The following is a 20,928-nucleotide window of genomic DNA, read 5'->3' as shown; positions in this document are numbered from 1 at the left end:
CTGAAAAGTTGAATCAAAAATATTTTTGCAAAGAAGAGTGAGCCAAAATTCCTCCACAGTAATGTGAGAGATTCATTGCCACTTGTGGCAAAATTCTTTATAGTACAGTCAGTTTTTAAATGACTTTTTCATACTGGTTTCAATAATTTATTTCCCTTAATAAATGAAATCATTATTTAATAATAGGTTATCATTTGCCTTATATGAACATTTGTTTGATCCTGTGAAATATGACAAATATGCAACAAAATAAGAAACAATTAAGGAGGAACTACGTTTTCACAGCACTATATTCAGTGCTGTGCAAAATTCTTGAGCTACCCCTGATTTCTTCATATTTTGCTAGGAAAATGGGAAATACAGTGATTTACTGAAAATGTAAATCATTGTATTTCTGTGCAAAGCCAGGCCAATTCTAATGAGCTTGAAAGTCAGTCTCTTGGATGACCGCCTTTATTCTTCAATGCAACCTGAACTCTTAGATAAGCTTTCTAGTCAGATTTTGTATACTTGATTAAAGAAATAGGAACAAATGTTGTGTTTTTGTGACATGATCCTGGTAGCAAATGATAGAGATAAAGATATGATATAAAATTAGTTCTGTTATGTGTAGACACAACACTGGTTCATCTCTTGAGTTCATCTCTTGAGTTAGGTGCCTTGAATGATTCACAGGGCACTGTTAAGTGGCTTAATAAACAAATAAACAACAAACTTTTTCTCAGAAAATGGTCAAGTATAATAATAACGTGCTATTCTGAAACAAAATGGGGGTTCAAGACTTTTGAGCAGTACTGTAAATAATTTAGTTTGTATTTTTAAAATACAAATACAAAATTTTTTTAAAAAAATGATATTATTGTATTTTTGTGGTAATATTTTGTGCTTTTAATGATTATAGAGTTTTTAGTGATGATATTTGAGTTCTCATTTGTTAAATGAGCTTTTGTTATTTTGTTTTTATCCTGAAATCGGTGACGGAACTTTAACCCGGAAGCAGTGGAGTGTTATTATGCTAATGATGTGTCATCAGGACTGAGGGTGGGAAGTTTAGGGAAAAATAAGAGCGGCGGGCAGTGGTTTGTACTTGTCTAGGGGGTAGTATAGGACATTTAGAAAATCCTTTCTTTGTGACAGCGCTGTCATAAAGTTGTCGCGATAGCAGGAGTGTAATACTGGGCGCATTTCTTCCATAACTGGACTGTTAGCAGCAAAGCTAACAGGCTGTTTCTCGTCTTCTTGGGTCCGGACGGGACGGAAGAGGGATGTCCTGCAGCTTATTTGAGTTCTGTCGGCTTCAAGAGTTCAAAACGGTCCGGCACTTCTTGTTTCGGAACGAGAAAAGCGAGCCAGTCGAAGAGAAGAGTCAAACAGGTAACGATACAGGAGGAGGATAGGGGTCTTCTGCAGCTTCAAACTGAAGTGACAGTAGCTCAGATAGCAGCTCGCAGCATTAGAAAAGTGACCTCGGTGCTGTAAAGTGGTTTGAAAATGCGGATAAAGTGTGCATAACTAGTTTTGGTTAGTTGATTAGTTTTATCATGTTACAACGGAATAAATGAAATGTTCACCGCCTTAATGTGCCTTTTGTGAGTCCAGAATCAAAAGCAGCTTGCAGCTGTTTGCAGGTGAATCCTTGTATGGTTGTATTCAGGCCTGGACTCGTTTTGCACGCAATGTTATATGCATCATTTCGTTTTTCCGCTATGTGGAAGTCAATACAGAAATGCTACTATATTACAACCTGTTGATGTCAAACATATGGGGTGTATATGAAAGATGAATGTAGCTTCCAAATTTGAAAAGGAAACGTCTTAAACCTGCATTATTTCCACATGGTCAGCAGGGGGCGACTCTTCTATTTTAAAAGAAGTCTGATCGTATAGATGTCCATGAGAAAATGAGCCTATTGCTCATTTGATCTGTGACCTCAGTAAGCACTTTACCGATATGTTTATAGGCTCAGTCGTTAGTTTTATGTCTGGTTAGTACATTTTAGTACTACTAGAAGGAAAAACAGGACATGATTTGGGGTGGGCCTACCTCACGATTGTCAAGTGTGAGGGTCCCTTAACTGAAGGACTTTCTGACCATACTGAAGATGGATGTGGTGAAAGTGTTAGGAGTATGTCACAGTATAGAACATCTCGTTTCCTGTCATGACTTTGGGGGAGGTGTTTTATCAACCATGTGAAGTTTAAGTGAATTTGAAATGTTGTGCACCAATTTGCAAGACACATAACTTTGACACAGAATATTTCAGCGTTTGAGAAAAGAACCATGGGCCGATTACAGCATGGTCATTAAGCTCAGTATCAAGACTTCCTCATAGCACGGATGGCCTCATCTGAGATGTTCTTTTGGCCGATCACATCATTCTAAATCTTCGGTGTGATTAATGTGTTTATTTTGGCCAAACAATAAATCTGTAGCTAGACGCCAGGTAGCAAACAGTTATATGTCAACTATCCCAAGTTCACTAATCCACCAAATATTGCTGGTATTAGGTTGTTGTTTGCATCCATCAGTCGGAGGAGGAGAAATCTGCAGGTCTTTTTAAGTGTGAGTCATTGCACATGAGGTCCCTGAGGGTGTCACTGCAGGATGCTCAGCAGAAAGGACAGATAGAAAGGGTGCTTGGATGTGTTGCATTCATGCGTCATTTCATACTGATGCCTGCAGACACACACGCACTGTCGTCATGGGGACACTGAAGTGCCAAGGCGTAAAGCAGCAGGATTTCCTCCTGATTTCTGAGCTTTACGCTGTTGCTATATTATTAGTTCATTTCCCTTTGGCACAGAGCTTCTGACTGCTCAACTTTAGCTGCCACAGTTATGTAGTTATATGACTTCCGCACCCCTTCTTTACAGTTCTTTCAACTGTATAGCAGAACTTAACATGTTAACATCCTGCTGCATATAACAGGTTTGATTTTTTTATAGCTAATTTTCTCTTTCATAACATTGATACAAGGGATAAATATTTATATAACTCACATGTTTAAATTTTGTTAAAAATTTCTTAGGGATTATTAAAGTATTCTGATTCTGATTAATGCTTAAAGTTTGCTTTTTTGACATGTCAAAGAAGCTAACTCAGGCGGCTGTAGCTACTAACTGTCTGCCAGGGTTCACCTCAGCTAATTGGACTCCCTAGACTGGACCTCTTTAGTATGTTTGTCCGTTTGGTGCCCAATTACCTGAGAAATTATTTTGCTTGCTGTGCAGTTAATTGTGCAAACAGACTGTCAAAAAAATCTGCGCTCCAGCTCATACTCGAATACTTTGTTTGGCACTTGCTATTAAATAGCTGGTACCTATGAATGCAGCTTGCTAGCTTAGCTAGCTGATAACTTGGAGTTCCATCATGTGGCTTCAAAAAACCAACACACATTTCGAGTCTTTTGAGTTTATCTTAGTCACTGCATTCATCTCTTCTCTACACTCTGTTTTAGCCACCGTACAAGCATCACAAACTTGACCCATTTTTAAAATTTATTTTATTTATTTATTTATTTGTTTCCTGCCTCTTACTCAGAAGATAATGAGCTGTCTTGGGACACCTCTGACTGGGAGTCGGCATGGGAAGGTGGTGATAATAAAGAGGAGGAATCCACCTCTGATAAAAAGGTTTGTCTCATTGTGGAATGTGACATTATTGGTGTTTTAAGTTGATGTCTATTTATTTACAAGGAAAGAATGTGTCATTCTGTCATTTTTCTTAAAGTTGTCTGTGTGCAGTGATGAGACCTGCGCAGTGTCCTGCGCTATGTGTCATGCATGTCGTATAATGACATATAATAATATCGTTAATGAAGTTACAGCTAGCTGGATAACCACCACCACTTTTGCTATTACAGACATTAATGTTTTGTGCCATTACACAATTTACTGATGGCTAAAATTAGTAGTCTTTGACAGCGAAGCTAATAAGCATTTTCACTCAGATGTGATTTTGCTAGCAGTAATGTTAGCAAGCAAGATCCAGTCAGCCTGCTACCTGTAATGCATCTATGCTGCATGGATGCTGCAAAATCCTGTCTGAAGCCACATCAGCGTTAGTTTTCTTTTAGTCCATGTGTGGGGTTTGTGTTGGACTTCTGTGTTGGGTTGGTGTGGTCAGACATTGTCAGTTAAAAAAGCCTTTAGCAATTCAAAAGTAGGACCTATTTTACATTTGAATCAACTACTGATAATATTGTCATTGGCTGTGACATAGGACAAACACTCATTTTATTGTTACAATGTCATATAATATTAGAATATAAGCGCTCAATGTGCACTTCTAAAGGTGGCATAGGTCTAAAAATCTCCTTTGCTCTGCAGGTCGCGGATGATGCTGGCGGGCAGGGTGAACCGTGGCTGCAGGACTGTGTCGTGTCCCTGTCGCCCTGCGCTGACCTGCTGGTGGTGGCCCGTGAACAGAAGGCGGCCTTTCTCTCAGGTCAGATTCTCAGACACGCACACCCTGATCTGTGACTCTGGAGTTTTCTTTCATACTGTTCGTTTTGTGTCTCACTATGGAAAAGCATCCCGTGTCCTCATCAGATGCTCTCATACGACACCACTAACCCTCATGTCAGGAGGGCCTAGGACCCTTCTATTTAATACCTTTTTCACAGAAGCCTGTTGACAAATAGACTATTGGGCACTAAAGTGTCCACAAATTCAAGCAGGAGCAGCTCATGAGCAGCACCAATAATTTCCTCTAGCTAGTCGTGGTGTGGTGTAGTAATACTTTTACCCTTGGAAGTAGAAGTGTTTCCCGAAGCAAAGTAGAAACAAATTGCTAATGAGGTGTCGGTAGAACAACTATCAGGATGCGCTACCCATTACCACTGATACGCTTGTTAGTTTCTCATCAGGTCTCTGTCACTATGCAGAGACTCTTCCATTACACAGAGACCTTCTGTCTCAGGCACAGGGGGAGCTGTTGCACCCCTCACCAAGAAAGGCTAGCTCTGTTTGCTTAGCCCCTGAGTGGTTCAACCTGAGCACAGCTGAACTCCCTCTTAGTGTTATTGACACTGTCCAGTGTGCTGGAGCATCCTCTACCAGCATGCTATATCAGCACAAGTGGCATTTGTTTGAAAAAAGGTGCCATCATACTTTAGTGATTTGCAACACTGACTTTGATTTCTTCTGGCCCTGATTGAAAAGGGGAAGGCCTTCTCAACGATCAAGTTGTATTTGGCATTTCAGCCTGCCGTTTGTTTTTGGGGGTTTTTTGGTTTAAGGCCAGCATTCCCTGGTGTGCTGCTTCACGAAGGCTGTGCAGTATAATTACCCACGTCTAGGCCACTCCATTGTGGGATCTTGCCACAGTATTGACTGGCTTTACCTGTTCCCTCTTTGAACCGCTAGAATAGGTTGAGTTAGTCTAAGGTTGTCCTTGAAGACACCCCTATTGTTTGCTTTAGCCAACCCAACAATAGGGCTAAGCATGTAGTTGATCCTGAATATAATAACAATAATATGAATGCAATGTAATAATATAAAGGTCAATATATGGCTTAACCCAAACTTTGTCACAAAGGCTATGTGCCACCTTTCACCTCTGAGCAACAGCAGTAGCTGCTTACTTTGTGTCCAATTTATGCAAATCCAGGTTTACCTGGACAGAACTAAGGGTTTTAGATTTAGTAACCAGTTGCTTTGTTTGTGGTTCTGATTGCTTTATGTACCTTTTTTCTTCTTGCTTGTCGTATTTTATTTTTGTCAGTGAAATTAAGGAGCTTCCCAACTTTTGAGTAAATAAAGTATGCCTCATCTTTCTTTATTCTTACAGCTAAATGGCGCACAGATGACAGCGGCAGAGAAGAGATGACTCTGGGAGTATCTTGGACTGGAACTCTTAGCACTGAGGAAGGGTGAGAAAACAATATGTTAACTTACACACAGTCATTGTGGAAAAGGTTGATAATGGCTCCTGTTGACGAATTATCCAGGTGATTGAATTGGAGGATGGAAGTGAGACAGATCAGTTATCCTTAGTTCAGTTTAAAAAGTGGACCTTTACTAAAATAACACCCCTACAGTTTTGATGAATGTAGAAATTCAGCTATAGAAACCAAAACAGTTTTTTGTACTGGGTTGAAACATGAAAGTCTCAAGTGGCCGTTAGAGGAACTGCAGTTTTTGACCTAATTTTTCAGACCGGCTACGTTGCTGTTTTACAAGAAGAAATTAAATAAGAAGTTGACAGTTTATCAGAAGGCAAAACACAATTAATACATTAAAAATTATGATAATTAAAAACCTTAGCTAGAATGTAAATACATCAAATATATGTGACAAAATATGACTAAGTCTGATTTCTGTTTCCTCATAGAGAGTGTGTGAGCAGCACCATTTGTATTCCCTTGGCAAGTCAGAAGAGGTGAGATTTATTTATCTGTGAACTAAATGAGGGGAAGTGCTTGTGTGTGTATCTTCACTTCATGTCTCAATACATTTTTCAGGAGCTCCACTGGGCGGCCTGACTGGACATGTGTAGTCGTGGGTTTTACATCTGGTTATGTCCGTTTCTACACTGAGGTACCTTTTTAATCTATAACGTCTTCAATAATTCTTTGAATTATAGACAAGAAAGTGTGATGTGACTGTCTCTCCCTTCATGCAGAGCAGTTTTGCTCAAATCAGAGTGCAAAGTTGCAAACATTGGCACTACTTTACTAAAACGTTTTAGGTAAAGCAGAATCAATCTGTATTGATTTAAAAAATCATGCATGGTTTAATTTTCTGCTAGAATGACATTGATATATTTTTTAAATGTTGATGTGTTTTCACCCAGCCCTGACTATCAATTGTGTCCCGTCAGAGCGGCGTTCTGCTCCTTGCCCAGCTGCTACATGAGGACCCGGTACTGAGGCTCAAGTGTCGCACTTACGAGATCCCTCGCCACCCTGGAGTAACTGAGCAGGTAACACACACCTGAAGCACTCTTCAAATTCAGAGAGGTGTGTGTGAGGATTATATTCATATTCAAAATCAAAGTGACAGTCTGTTTCAATTGTGTGATTATCATTGAGCATGAAGATTATAATCCTGATCTGTGAGCTAATGTTGATTGTTGATTTTTTTTTTTCCGTCTGCAGCACGAGGAGCTGAGCATCCTCTACTCTGCTGCAATGGTCACCATAGATGGATTCAGCCTCTTTCAGTCTCTGCGGGCCTGCAGGAATCAGGCGGCAAGAGGTACGGCTGCTTCTCTATGTCTTTGTAGGAAGAAAGTTCAGTCAGACATTTAGTTTGTGTTTGTGGCAGCAGTGTGTGTGCACAAAAAAGTGGCCACATCTATTTGCATTTATAATAGGGTATATAGCATGCCCCCCTGAACATTATATTCAGCTGCCCCTTTGGAGATACTCTCATCTAAAGTCAGATATCTTCCAACTTTATCATCTTGGACTGCAGCTGGTAGTCCTTTTTCTGCTCTGCACTTTCTACAAGGTGGTTCTCCAGGTTCTGGTTAGTGATCCACCAGAGATGAAGAAAGATTGGCAATCACAGGATGAGGGATCCACAAAATGATATCAAAGGATGGACCAGAGCTAGCTGGTTAGCAGTGCCTGAACTTTCAAAATTGCTCAGCAAGTAAACTGAACGTACTTGCAAATAGATTTAAAAATAAAAAAATTACATGCCACAGTGAGTCCCCAAATGTATATGGCCACTGTTAATATAGTCAGTATCAAATATATAATATATAAAGTGGCTCTCCTAAGTAAGTCAGACACTTTGATGAGAAGTTGCAACACATATGAGGAAAACTTTCTCCCTTCCTGAACAGGGAGGCAACAGACTTGTCAGCCTGACTGTATGTGGATTAGCGTGCTTACAATTGTAGTTAACCCCTCAAAAGCCAAAACTGAGCTGGAAAAAACAAAAAACATGCATAATCTCTCAGTACTGTTTGCAGTGTGTTAACAGAAGATGTTTTTCACTTGCTTGCTGGCTGGAAAGTGTTTGCCACAAAGCATTCAGGTACTAAGGTGAAACCAACCTACTTATACAGAACCCCAACCCCACAAACCCCACACACCCCACAAACACAATCACCTGAAGTATAAACAGTTTGGAGCGTAGTACCCAGATAACAATGAGTGTTTGGCCCAAACGTGGCCCACATCTGCAGTTTTCTTTGGGCCGTTTTTGGCCTTGATTTAGTGTCTGTTTGGCTGCTTAAACACACCCACAGGTCTGCCTCTCATGGGCCAAATATCAGGTGACGTTTCAGTGAAGCCTGGGCCTACATTTGCTAGAACCAAAAGTGGCCCCAGGTCAGGTCCAGATGTGTTTGCTATCTGGGGAGCCAAGCTTCAGCAGCATTTGATCTAGTGCTCTGTGTGTTTGTTGTCTGTTCCTATAATAACCCTGAATACTCTGTGTGACCCAAGACAAACCCTGTTTAGACCTTAGTAGAGTTAAAGTTGACTAATAGATAATTAAAAAAAAATACTGTTTTATTAAAGTTGTTGCTTCTTACTAACTTAGCCTCCTTGTGATCAGCTGCAGCAGCAGGTAATGATGTGATCCAGCCTCCTCCTCTGGCCTATAAGAAGTGGGGTCTGCAGGAAATGGACACCATTGTGGACCACAGCAGCGTGGGTAAGAGTGTTTGAGAGCTTTCCACTGATAATTCATGCTGGTGGTTGGCTGCATAATAATGGATATTATGATATTAAACAACATAATGTTTTGGATCTGCAGATGCGACTGTGTCATTCACATTTACAACATCAGATGAATTAGCCCTTCATTCATTTTAATAGAGCAAATAGAACTGGAGAGATAACACTAACCAGTGTTAGTCAAAAAAGACTCTATCCATCTGACGGATATATTATTCACCTTTACATATTTCAACTGAGACATTTACTCTTAAAGTGATAAATTCAGATGGAGAGTCTAAAGATTTATCTTTATGATTGATCCAGATGACAGTAAGTAACTCTTCTGCTTTTAGGCATCATGACACTGTGTGTCTTTGATCAAATGAAGAACGCATCTATCCTGGGAGGATTCAACGCCTCAGTCAAAGGCAGCCCCCCCGCCATGAGCCAGTATGTCACTGTAGGATCTGGGCCATACACGGGCTTTTACTATGCTATAGAGGTAATTATATTTTCAAAATGGGTATGTATCATGACTATAATCGCCTGCAGTTCAAAAATTAACAAAAAATCGCCTTTTTCTTGTGTCCCTAACTGTTTATAGGGGAGTTCTCAGCCTCTGCTGTCCCACGTGGCTATGGCAGTGGCCAGTAAACTCACCTCAGCCCTCTTCAGTGCTGCCAGGTGTGTGTGTGTGTGTGTGTGTGTGTGTGTGTGTGTGTGTGTGTGAAGCCCAATCACATGGTGTTCCCCAGGCTTAGGTTCTCTGTCCTATTTTAATTTTTTTTTTTTACATTTTTATTTTCCTAGATCATACAGTGATGATTTCCACTGCTATACATTTGCTATGCAGCTATATGTTTAAGCTGTGACATAAATATAATTTAAACTCTTCATTGTGCTCATTAACTTTAAATCCAAGTTCATTAATCTTGTAATTTTTCTCTGGCTTTCAAAGTGGTTTCAATAAATCTGTTTTTAAAGTCTGTGGTCATTCACTGTTTTGGGCACCAAATTATCTTCAAGTTCCAAAAGCAAACAAATACTTAGACACAACTAAGTCAAAAACGGTCCAGAGTCTTTGGGCTCCAATAAAATGATCCGACAAATGGATAGTTTTTGGAGGCTTGTATCAAAGCACAGGGCATAAGCACACAGGCGGCAAAGACAAATGCCTCATCCAGTGGAGAAGTTGTTTCCAAGCCAAAGTCAGGGGTCAGTGTGCTGGAAAGCATCTGGAGACGGAAGATCTGTGTTTGAAGTTTCCTCCTTACTGTTTCTCACTCACTTTTTCTTTTTCCTCTTTCTGTTTTTTCTGTCGTCACTTGTCATTTCCCTGTCAGCGGGTGGTTGGGATGGAACAAAAACAAGAACGAAGAGGAGGCTCCCCAGAAACAGAAGCCCAAGGTGGAGCCTGCCACCCCTTTAAGTATCAGGTACGAACTGGGACATCTAAAACACAAATCCAGTCGTCGTCGACTGTGTGCTGTTGAGACTGAAAACCTAATCTGACCTCACCACACTTGCTGCTCTCCTTTGCAGATTTGGTCTCCCAGACTCTCGGCGGCATGGCGAGTCGATATGTCTGTCCCCGTGCAACACGCTGGCTGGAGTGACTGATGACTTTGGCCGAGTCACACTGCTGGACTTGGCCAGGGGCATCGCCATTCGCATGTGGAAAGGTGAGGTGTAAACACGTGGAAGAACAACTAGTTGTGAGTGACACACATATGTAATAGAAACACATACATAAATTTGTTCCATAATCGCAGGATAGTGTCGCACATTTACTGCAGATGTGTGGCCTGTGCACCCATGATGCAAACCTCTTGTTCCACCACATGCCCAAGTTGCTCTTTTGGACTGAGATGTGGTCACTGTGGAGGCTATTTGAGTACAGTGAACTCACTGTCATGCTCAAGCAATCAGTTTAAAATGATGATTTGAGCTTTGACACTTCCTGCTGCAGCAGCCATTAGAAGATGGGTACACTGTGGTCATAAAGGATGTAATGGACACGGTCATCAACAATAATCAGTTGATGACCAGTTGGTACTAAGGAGCCCAAATTATGCCAAAAAACCATCCCTACAGCAATACACCAGCCCCAGCAGCCTGAACCTTTGATAAAAGGCAGGATGGATCGATGCATTCATGTTGTCAACACCTAATTCTTAACCTACTATCTGAATGTTGCCAGAGAAATTGAGCATCATTAGATGGGCTAGAAATGCAGCTCTATCTCATTGCATTTATAATTTCAGTATGATATTAAAATAGGTCTGTAGATCAGGTATTTTATACATTAAAAATGTCACAGCCCAATTTAAAATCTGATAATCTAATCTTTGTACAGGTGATCAGATGAAGGTGTTTCCTTTTTGTTTTCATAGATTTATTTTTAATCTTATGCTGCTTTTCTAGCTGGGGCCACTTTAAAAATAATTAATTAAAGAGCTTCCCAATGTAGCAGGAGTTGCCCTAAACACTGTAATGTTTATTTTTACTATGATTCCTTCTTCGGCCTGTGTCATTATTAATAAAATCCTAACAATGTCCCAATCATACATTTATCTCCAGGTTACAGAGATGCCCAGTTGGGTTGGCTGCAGGTTCCAGAGGAGCGTAGCGAGCGGGATTTATCCCCCTCGGCGTCCCTCCCCAGACGCCACGCTCTGTTCCTCGTCATCTACGCCCCTCGTAGGGGGATCCTGGAGGTTTGGGCAATGCAACAGGGGCCTCGGGTCGGAGCTTTCACTGTAGGCAAACATTGCAGGTACACACCGTGAAGCTCCCACATTTTCTTACTGAAGAAGAATCTCATTTGATCCTGAAGTTGGAATATAACAAAATATATGCTTGTACGGTGTTGCAGGTTGCTGTATGCTGGTTACCGTCTGATGGGGGTGAACAGTGTGACCAGTCAGGGTTGGCAGCTCCACACACAGCAGGTGTGTCTGCTTGATCCAATCACAGGAGTTCTGAGGACCGTGAACATTCCCTTCCACCTGGCTCTCAGGTTTGTACGCAGACTAAAAGGACAGGCTGTCATGTAGGTGTTTAAAATGAATGCAGGTGCAGTGAAAAAATCAATTTTGCAGAGTCTTGCCCACTTTCTTAGGTCAGATTTTCCCCACCTTTAAAAACTCTTAAATGTGACACAAAGAGTCATGAATATTTGACATTAGGTTGGATCTGAAGAGCTGCAACTTCCTGGTTCTGTGAGGTTAAAAAAAATCCGTTCTTGTCATAGGATTCCCACAGGTTGAATGATCATTCTTTACGCTTCAGCTGTAAAGACGGACTTTCTGAACTGAGCGCTGGTTTTGTTTTGGTACCCCAGAATATGTTGTGTGGCTATGTTTGCTATGTAAATGACTGGCTTTGGATACGTGCTAATTATTGTTAAGTAACATCCAGGTAAAATCTGTGAATTTTACTCACAGCAAAAACTCCTTTGACAGGTTATTGGTACACATAACCAAACGGTGAGAAATATGGGCGTGTGGTCCGACATGGTGCTCTCCTTCGAGTCGCGTGTAAAAGAGATAACAAAGACCGCCTTTATCATTTGAGGAACATAGCAGAATCAGACAAGTTTTGTTAAGAAACACTGCAGACGTTCTTGTCCGTGCATTTGTGTCTTCACGTATTGATTATTGTAATGCTCTTCTTTCTGGGCTACCAAAGAAAAGTTTTAGAGGTCTACAGCTGCAAAATGCAGCTGCTCGCATTTTAACAAGATCTGGGAAATTTGAGCACATCACCCCTGTACTAAGATCTCTTCATTGGCTACCTTGTCAGGTTCGAGCAGATTTTAAGGTCCTGCTGCTCACCTACAAGGCTTTAAACGGCACCTTCATACCTCTCTGACCTTTTACACCTTTATGTTCCATCCTGTGCGCTACGATCTCAGGACTCTGGCCTTCTAAAGGTTCCTAGAGCCAGAAAAAAGACAATTGGAGAGCGTGCCTTTTCTTTCCCTGCCCCGTTTCTGTGGAACAACCTCCCTCAAGATATTAGGCAGGCATGCTCTGTGGAGGTTTATAAAGTTATTATTATTATTATTATTATTGTCAGATAATTGCCTTAAAAAATCTCCAAAAGGCACAAACAAAAAACCTACTGCACGACGGCAGCAAAAGTCCCCTCTAACTCCATCTTTCTGTCTTTTTCACTTCAGTGATAAGAAGAGCGAGCGAGCCAAAGATATGCACCTGGTAAAGAAACTCACTACCCTACTAAGGAGCCGAGACATTGAGCTTGGTAAGTGCATGACGAGAGACGTCAGGTTTCATGTTCAAATATATTTCATGTGTTATACAGTATTATATTATTAATGACTCTGTGTTCTTTTAGATATATTGGAGAGTGAAGCCAGAAGCATCGTACTAGATATCAAACACCCTGCAGTTAAGAAGCAGGTACGACCAAAATCTGATGTGGTTATTGTTTTAAATGGCCCTGTTTTACTCTAATTACAGACTTCTCCTAAATCTAACCAACCTGCAACTGAAAACTAAATATAAATGGAAAAAGAGATTAAAATTAAAAGTCCGTTAAGTCTAAGAATGATGAAGCAACTTTTACTTTTTCTTTCACATGGGACAGAAACCCAAGTAATTTATCTTTTCAAATACTTGAACAGCCCTGATTGGTCCAGCAGCTCAATCCTGGGCCCCTGTTCAAGTCTCCTTGGGCACACTGACCCTATATGTAAATATCCTTTATTTTCCAGGTGATTTTAAATTGTGGTTGCAACCGAACTGAACACCACTGCTGCCATTATTCACTTAAAACTCTTCTTGTCAGTTGAATATGATGTTGTAATTTCAGTGTCTCCGTTTTCTTTCAGGCACTGGAGTCTCTTCTGTCAAATAAAAACACTCCTGTCTCTTGTCTTGTTAACATCACACGTGCCTTAGATGACACTTTGAAACGGCAAGGTAAAGTATACGTTTACTGATGAAAGAAATGTAATATGAAAGAAAAAAGTGTCAGGAACTTGTATCTCATAATTACCCTGAGCTTGTTTCTCCTTTTGTTTCTGCACTTCAGAGCCTGAGGAAGTGGATGCTGAGTTACTTCAGCTCTGCTCATCACAGCTCAAACTACTGCAGCTCTACACAGACATCCAGCAACTGCATTCTGCCGCAGATGTCGAGGAAACCGCTGAAAATGTGAGAACACACACACAGATTTAAAGAAATTAAGAGCTTCTTTAGAGGTGGTGAGCTAAAGCCTCGGTGCTATTCCAGTATTTCTTTCTTCCATCCTTGCAGGACTCCCTTGAAGGCATAGAGGAGGAATTGTCCCGTGTTGCACCGACCTTGCAGCGCTATGCCCAGTTCACACCAAGACCCAGTGTTTCGTTTGCCCAGGATTCGCCTGACTCCCCCCTGCCTGCTCAGGCTTTTCTCTCCCAGTTGGAGTGCACAGAGGATGAGGAGGTTAAGGTGATCCGTAGGTCTGAAACTGAATGGAACCAGTTGGGTAAGGCAGGCAACATAAGTGAGCACATTAATGCTGTTACACTCAATCAAAACTCAGACTGAGTACTTTTCCTGTTTGTCATTTGCAGGAAACTTCTTGTTCTGGAGTTGTCTGTGTGGAAAAAGTCCACTCCATAAAGTCTGTTACACGCTACAGCAGGCCGGCATCAGCCCACAGCAGCTTCTGGTAAGCTGGGGGGAAAGAATGGGTGAAAGCTGGGATCAGGATGTGACAGGATGTGTAGCTGCTGTTGAGAGAAATCTTACAAATGTTATATAGTGCATACAATTTTATGTAGAATTGCATAGCTTTTTAATTTTTGACTGTATGATACATACATAATACTGATATGAGGCTTTTTAAATCTTTGCCAGAGATGAACCACAACCCACTGGTGTGTAATTTATTCAGTAATGGTCACTTTATATTGTGATGTCAGTATTCAGTATTTACTGTTAATGAGTGAAAGAACACAGACTTCATTATCTGCCTGCGTAAGTCTACCCAGCGTGTCTGGAGCCTGATATGTTCTCACATGAAATTAGGGTGTATAATATACTCCAAAAAGGTCTTTGAACAAATACCAGTAATTAATTCAGTTCATACTTCCTGTTTCTGTCAGTCTTTGCTGTTGAGTGTGTGGTTGCATCGGGAGAAGGAGTTGCTACAGAAACCAGAGGAAAATGTTCGAAACCTCCACAGACTACTTGTCGCCCTCAGCGATATGAAAGGTACCTGTAAGGCTTGTCGTGTCTGTGTAGTTCGCGAGGCTAAATAATACAACTCTATATGTTAATGGTTGAAGGGCTAATTCATCTGATGTTTCTGATGTTAGATGTGCTGATGTTGGTTGGTGCTCTGGTGGTTTTCTTCAGTTGGACAACAAGAAATCGAAAGAAATGTGAACCTCAAGAAGTAACCGTCAGACTGGAAAAGAAGAATAAGTAGAATAAGAGTGGCCTCTTCTTTTTCTCTCCCTCCGTTTAGGTGCAGTCGAGGAGTCATGGGACACACAGTCAATCTCCCCCTGGTGGCAGCAAGTCCGCACTACATGTGTTCAGTCCCACAACGCTGCCGCTGCCCTGCTGGCTGCACTGGTTGCTCACCGTGCTGCTAAAGCTAGCATCACAAGCCGAGCTGATAGCAAGGTAGAGAAGCGTCATGCATTTGAGGACTGTCTTAAGCAAAAAATAGGAACATAACCCCCTTTAAAATCAACCAACACTAATGTGTGTGTGTCAGTTTCAGTCAGAGTGGGAGGCAGTGTCACTGGAGTTGGAGCAGTGGGTGGTGTGTGTTCGCCAGCTGGAAGACGTGCTGGTGCTGCAGACTCTGCTGTTGGTGCCTCCTCCACCAGGAGCAACGGGGGGCGCTACAGTTCAGTGCTCTATTAAAACATTGTTGGAGGGAGGCACAGGTAGAGAAAAATAAGTTCAGGGAGACTTCAAGCTGTATGAGTTCATTTTTTACTTGTCATGTTTCTTTTCTTGGTTTTTCCTCACTTCATAAATGTATTCAAATGCACTGTATCGCTGTTCTCTCCTCAGTTACTCCTTGTTTTTTTTTTTTTACTTCTCTCCATGAATTCAGTGTTTTGATGATATTGACCATAGTTTTCCCCTGATGGCTGCATTCTTCTTTGGAGTGTGGGAATCTGGAACAACTGCCACAACCCATTCAAATACACTGCCTGGCCAAAGCCTAGTTAGTAATTTCAAATACATTCACCGTTTGCTTTTGTCTGTTTCAGGCGGTATTGCCGACAGTGTCTCTAAGTGGGTGTTTAGACAAGACATTTCCCCAGAGCGGCTCAAGGAAATCCTCCAGAAAAGGGGAAATAAAGAAGCAGATGACAATGTGGAGCAGAGAGACGAAGAAGAAAGACATGAGAAGGAGAAAAGCCAAGAGGACACAGACAGGACAGCAGGTGAGGACTGAGACATTAACACACGTTCGGTATGTTAGTCTTTCTGGGCAATTTTGAGATATAGTTTAACTTGAAAATCCTAGAATAATGTGGCTTCAGCTGTGTTGTTGTTTGTGGTGATTTAAAAAAAATCAAATTTAAAAAGACAAAAAGTAAAATAATGGAAATCGATTACTTAGCCTATTTTTGGACCTCTGTATCAGTAATATATGTTTTTATGCAGATGACTCTATGAACTTTCTTATTAAACGTAAGCTTGTTCTCAATGCTAGTCTGGTCACCTAAAAGCATCCAACCTATAGACCACAGTCAAACCAATTATGTGTGACAGTTCTCTTTGGCTAACAGAAGACAATAGCATTGTATGGTATTTATTCAGAATGATCAAATAATCACAGTAAGCTGAAGACAGGCAAATTAGTCATATTTCCTGTTCTGCAGTACACATTGTTTCATGGAGCCTGAATCCAAATCAGCCTCTGTTTTCTTCCGTGTTTTTCAGAGTTGCTGTTAGCGGTATGCCAGCGGTTCCCACACTCTCTCTCACCTGATTTTCTCTTCGCCCACTGCTGCTGGGAGTATGTGGTGCAGTGGAACAAAGACCCAGAGGTGTGCAAATACACAAGCACGCACACAACGCGTTATCAAAAAGTCACACGTCTCCACCCATAAGAAGGAAAAAGCTTTCCCAGATTTAGCATTAGCATACGTTTCTTCCAAGGTCGTCTCCTTGTGCTCTTCTACACCATTTCAAAACCTGCTGCTATGCTTAGATCACTCACAGCCAACACTGGTGAAAATGTAGCAGCAGCAGACAGACTTGAAGGGAAGATTAGCTAAATTTACTTGAGGTTTTTGACTTTTTTATGGGTACATTGTAAATCTTCTATCTGTGCGCAAACTAACACATACTGTATTTAATAGTAGAAACTTTCAGATTTTCATAAAGACCTGAAGAGTTCTGCAGTCTGATCTCACACCTGCTTCTCTTCATAGGAGGGTCGATATCTCTGCTGGTCTGTGGAACATTTGAAGATGGTCTCCAGTCCTCATATTCAGCAAGGTGAGTACCACACTGGCTTTCGGTCTGTTTTATTGATCCAATAATACAACGCATGCTTTAGAAGACAGTACCTCCCCGGTAGTCAGCATGTCTTAACTCCTCACAGGTGTTTGTACAATGATGTGGAGCACATTCATTGCCAAGCGTCTCTCAGCAGCAACCTTTCTCATGGAGAAAGTAAGTTCTGGTCATAACGAGTCGAGCTGAGCTCTGTCACTGTGTCGGGACTTTGTACAGAATTAAATCTCTTATTTTATTGATTTATTTTGAAACAGGTGGGGAAAGCACCCAAAGATCGCTTGTGTCGACGGGTAAGAGTTACATTTCAGCACCAATTCTATTCAAAATGTTTATTTTCCTGTAAATATATTAGTCCATACAAACATTCAGATTTAAAGCATGTACTAAAGATCTGTGAATTTTTGTGCAGGATGTCGGGATGGGAGACAAAGCGATGACGTCCTTCCTGGGCTGCTGCGTCCAGCTGCTGAATATCCTCATGGAGGTGACTGGAGTGTTGGTTAGGAATCAGTGCCTTTTTTCTTTTATGAAGTTTTATGTAAGTAAAGGAGACAGCAGAGTGATAGCATGGAGAGTGGTTAGCATGGCAGTGAAACACTGAACGACAACAGTAGGAAGTTGTTTAGGCTTATAGAAGTGGGATTTTAGTCTAATATAATGGGAAAGCATTTCTAGTTGTTAGTTTTTTTCCCACCTGCTGCCTGATCAAAAGAGCTACTAATACCACCCTCACTGCCCACACTGCACCAGAGACCTGATTTATTCTGTGCATGTGTGAAAAGGACTTCTTCCTGTTCTTGCCATTCACATAAAAGCTGCATGACTGCTGTACTCTTGCAGTAGTGAAGAACACTCTTGCTGAAAATATCAAATAAATGGCTTGAAAAGTAAGCATTAGGAATAAAATAAAATCATATCATTGGTTTTTCTACAAGATCTCTTTTTTCTTAATGAATATGTATAATAGTGTTTAACATAAATTGGAAAATGAATCCTCTCATTAGCCGTATTTTCCTTTTCCGTGCAGGCGGACTCGGCGGTGGAGGAGGTTTCTGCCCCAGAGTTGTCCATCGAGGAGGCGTGGTCTGGAGCCGAGGGCCCAGCTTCCATTGCTGAACTTGCCCTGGAGCAAAGAGGTGTTCACTACCCGCTGGTCCAGCACCACTGCCTGTTAGCATCCCTGCTACATGCTGCTATGACCTTCAGTGTCAAGGTCAAACCATTCAGCCTTTTTGATAGCAAGGTGAGGAGATCGACACTCTGCCAAAGTTTAGAACAAAAACGTGGTTCCAACGGCCTCATCCTTAATGATGCAAACGTTTAAGCATTAATACAATGTAAACCAGAGTTATATAAACAAATAACCTTGCTGTAAATCCAAATCCAGGCTGTAAGGGTCGATTCATGTTTTGTAGCCAGTCTTAAATTGCCATTAGGAAAAATGCAGTTGATGGTACTCCGGTGCTGGCAGATACAGATCACAAATGAAACCAGCCGACATTTCTAATCTTTATCTATTTGTGTCACATGTGTGTTTGCAGGGTAAGAATGCTTTCTTCAGAGACCTGACGACCATCCAGCTGATGCCCAGCGGAGACATGGACCCAGGTTTGGTCTCTGTGCGACAGGAGGTAAGAGGTGGAACAAAATGCAGACAGTAATCGGACAATGATGTTCCACACCCATCGCTTGATCTCCTGCTGTTCCACTTTGTCCTCTGTTTCAGTTCCTCCTGCGGGTGCTGACCGGTTGGGTTCAGGCTATAGATGATCCCTCTAGCTCCGCTCCACTTCCTTCAAGCGGACCCAAAGCCGAGTGGTGGCCCTCGCTGTGTTTAGAGCTCGGCTCTCTGCTGCAGGTCAACCCAGACATCCTGCGGCGGCATCTCGTCTGCGAGCTCTACAGCCAAGGACTGGATCTTCGGGCAGAAGAGGTTGGAAACTGTTTCCTTGTAGATCACGAAAACTTGCTTAAACTCACTTTAGGCACTAAGACTACTTGGTTTAGGTATTGGTTAGGTGTGGTTATCTGAAGAGATTTGTAGCCACAAACCGTAGATCACAAAAACTTAAATCTTAAAGCAATTAATCTCCCCGTCCTCAGGTGATGTTGGAGGTGGAAGATAAGGATGTTTTGGGCTCCCAGTTGTTGGTGCTGACAGGTCAGAGGCTGAGCTACTCGCTTCTCCACAGCCAGAACCAGACGCAGGCTGCCATGGAGCTGCTGGCCCGCCTGCCCCCCACCCTCTGCACGTGGCTGAAGGCGATGGTGAGATCCCAACACTACAGCCTGCTCTTTTCCTAAAGGGTTATTTGCAAGTAGTGCTTGGAGAACTAAAGTGCATAGTTGAGTGTACATACAGGGTAAGAGTCTTTGAACTCTACATTTATGTGTTTTCAGAAACAAATAGGAACCTTTGGTGTCCCCAAAGAGCCAATGTGTTGTTTATTTTTTCTATTGCTCAACTGAATCTGGCACCGCAGTTTCTCCTTCTTGTTTCTTTAAAATGTAGTTATTGCTGAGTTCTGTTCACAGTGACAGATTCTCTGTTATATCATGAAATTGTTTAACTTTTGCTCAAGTTGGTACAGTCATGAGTGTCCAATATGAATAATTAGCCATTAAAATCACAATAGGTTAAATTTAAGGCGTATTAAAAAACTTTTTAATAGAATTTAAATCTCAAAAACGTTACACTTCAGTTCAGTTATATCCAGTTCCTGCTGGTTTGGTTTAGGGAGCAAGAACTGGTGGTTTGAGAGTGAGTCAGTTCACAATGACGCTAGAAGATTGGAGACATCCAATGAGCAGACCGTGCCCTGTGAGCTGCTCTTTCTGAAACTGGTGCAATGATGTCAGTTTTGTCTGAATTTAGAATTAGATAAAAGCAGCACAAATTAAAATCCTGGGAGTGAGAATGGGCTGATTTATTATTACTTACAGATATAAAAACTGACTGAAATCATGGGTGAGACTGTAATAAATTAGAAGGGGGGGGGGGAACTGGTTGCTGCAAGTGCTGCCCCTCAGCCAGGACCTGTAATGTAGTTTAAATAAATCATCTGGTCATTTTTAACTGGAAGTGTGGTTTATTTTGCAGGACCCACGTGAGCTGCGGTGTCCCCTGATCCCGCTGCCCCAGACCAGCCGGCTGGTCGGTCGTCTGATCGAGATACTGCCGGAGAACCACGCTCAGTACAGTCTGGCCCTCCACCTGCTGGAGGCCGTAGAGGTCCTCACCACGGAGGACTGAGGGGAGGATGCTGCAGATAGTTGGAATGTGAGAGACTGTCAGAGAGGAAGAGGATAAAGAACTTTCTCACCCCCGTTTGGAGGTTTTGTTGTTCTGCTCAGTAATCATAGGTGGTGTTAAACACGATGGATTCAGAGGCTTTTAATTGTTTTTTTTTAATCCATCTTATTTCCCTGCATGTGACAACAAATGAGATTAAATATTTGTGTTAGTACTCACGTTAAAGTCAGACACCCTGTGTGCCGTGTCAGACGACGACTCCTCTTCTTCACAGATCAGAAATGTATTAGCAAGAAAAATGGACCTGATTTTTTTATTTATATATGCAGACTGAACTTTAATAGCTGTGCCTGTACACCAGCTGCTCCCATGCAGAATAAAGATGCTTCTTAAAGCTTAGAGAACAGTAGTCTGAAGACCCGTTCTTTATGTTTACAAGGAACACAAGCTATTATACAAAGAAGTACCCACCAGCATCAGTTTGCTGTCACAGTGACTCTGTAGTGCATTCTTTTCCCATAAAGTAAAAGAGGAGCAACTAAGTAAAAGAGGAG

General features: G+C 41.6%; 1 protein-coding gene across 4 annotated transcripts; it reads left to right on the top strand.

Annotated features, from left to right (window-relative positions):
- Positions 1–1,005: 1,005 nt before the first annotated feature.
- On the top strand, positions 1,006–20,773 carry rab3gap2 (RAB3 GTPase activating protein subunit 2 (non-catalytic)). 4 transcript variants are annotated; one of them, XM_040042011.1, is made up of 35 exons: positions 1,006–1,374; positions 3,544–3,632; positions 4,329–4,446; positions 5,791–5,872; positions 6,334–6,381; positions 6,464–6,539; positions 6,823–6,924; positions 7,100–7,199; positions 8,514–8,612; positions 8,971–9,119; positions 9,222–9,301; positions 9,961–10,053; positions 10,160–10,299; positions 11,198–11,393; positions 11,493–11,636; positions 12,801–12,883; positions 12,977–13,041; positions 13,473–13,563; positions 13,676–13,797; positions 13,900–14,110; positions 14,199–14,296; positions 14,733–14,841; positions 15,098–15,258; positions 15,353–15,527; positions 15,861–16,037; positions 16,540–16,646; positions 17,034–17,100; positions 17,207–17,277; positions 17,376–17,411; positions 17,531–17,620; positions 18,149–18,364; positions 18,663–18,752; positions 18,848–19,054; positions 19,225–19,389; positions 20,222–20,773. In XM_040042011.1, the coding sequence occupies exons 1-35, from the start codon at positions 1,266–1,268 to the stop codon at positions 20,372–20,374; spliced, it is 4,119 nt and encodes a 1,372-aa protein (XP_039897945.1). In that variant the 5' UTR covers positions 1,006–1,265; the 3' UTR covers positions 20,375–20,773. The 4 variants fall into 4 exon arrangements, with proteins under 4 accessions (XP_039897945.1, XP_039897947.1, XP_039897946.1 ...); XM_040042012.1 differs by having other exon boundaries at positions 1,007–1,374; positions 3,541–3,632; positions 17,531–17,605; XM_040042010.1 differs by having other exon boundaries at positions 1,007–1,374; positions 3,541–3,632.
- The last annotated feature ends 155 nt before the right edge of the window (positions 20,774–20,928 follow it).

Source organism: Simochromis diagramma, unplaced genomic scaffold (genome assembly GCF_900408965.1).
Source record: "Simochromis diagramma unplaced genomic scaffold, fSimDia1.1 OVJJ01000304.1, whole genome shotgun sequence".
NCBI classification, from domain to species: Eukaryota; Metazoa; Chordata; class Actinopteri; order Cichliformes; family Cichlidae; genus Simochromis; species Simochromis diagramma.
This window is presented reverse-complemented; position numbering and strand designations above follow the sequence as displayed.

What these genes read in the sequence shown, in the direction of transcription:
- rab3gap2 (XM_040042010.1), top strand. Translation starts at nt 1,266, where the DNA reads ATGTCCTGCAGCTTATTTGAGTTCTGTCGGCTTCAAGAGTTCAAAACG. An exon ending in GAGCCGAGACATTGAGCTTG is followed by an intron (nt 12,884 to 12,976) that starts GTAAGTGCATGA and finishes GTGTTCTTTTAG; the next exon opens with ATATATTGGAGAGTGAAGCC. An exon ending in CGCCCTCAGCGATATGAAAG is followed by an intron (nt 14,842 to 15,097) that starts GTACCTGTAAGG and finishes CCCTCCGTTTAG; the next exon opens with GTGCAGTCGAGGAGTCATGG.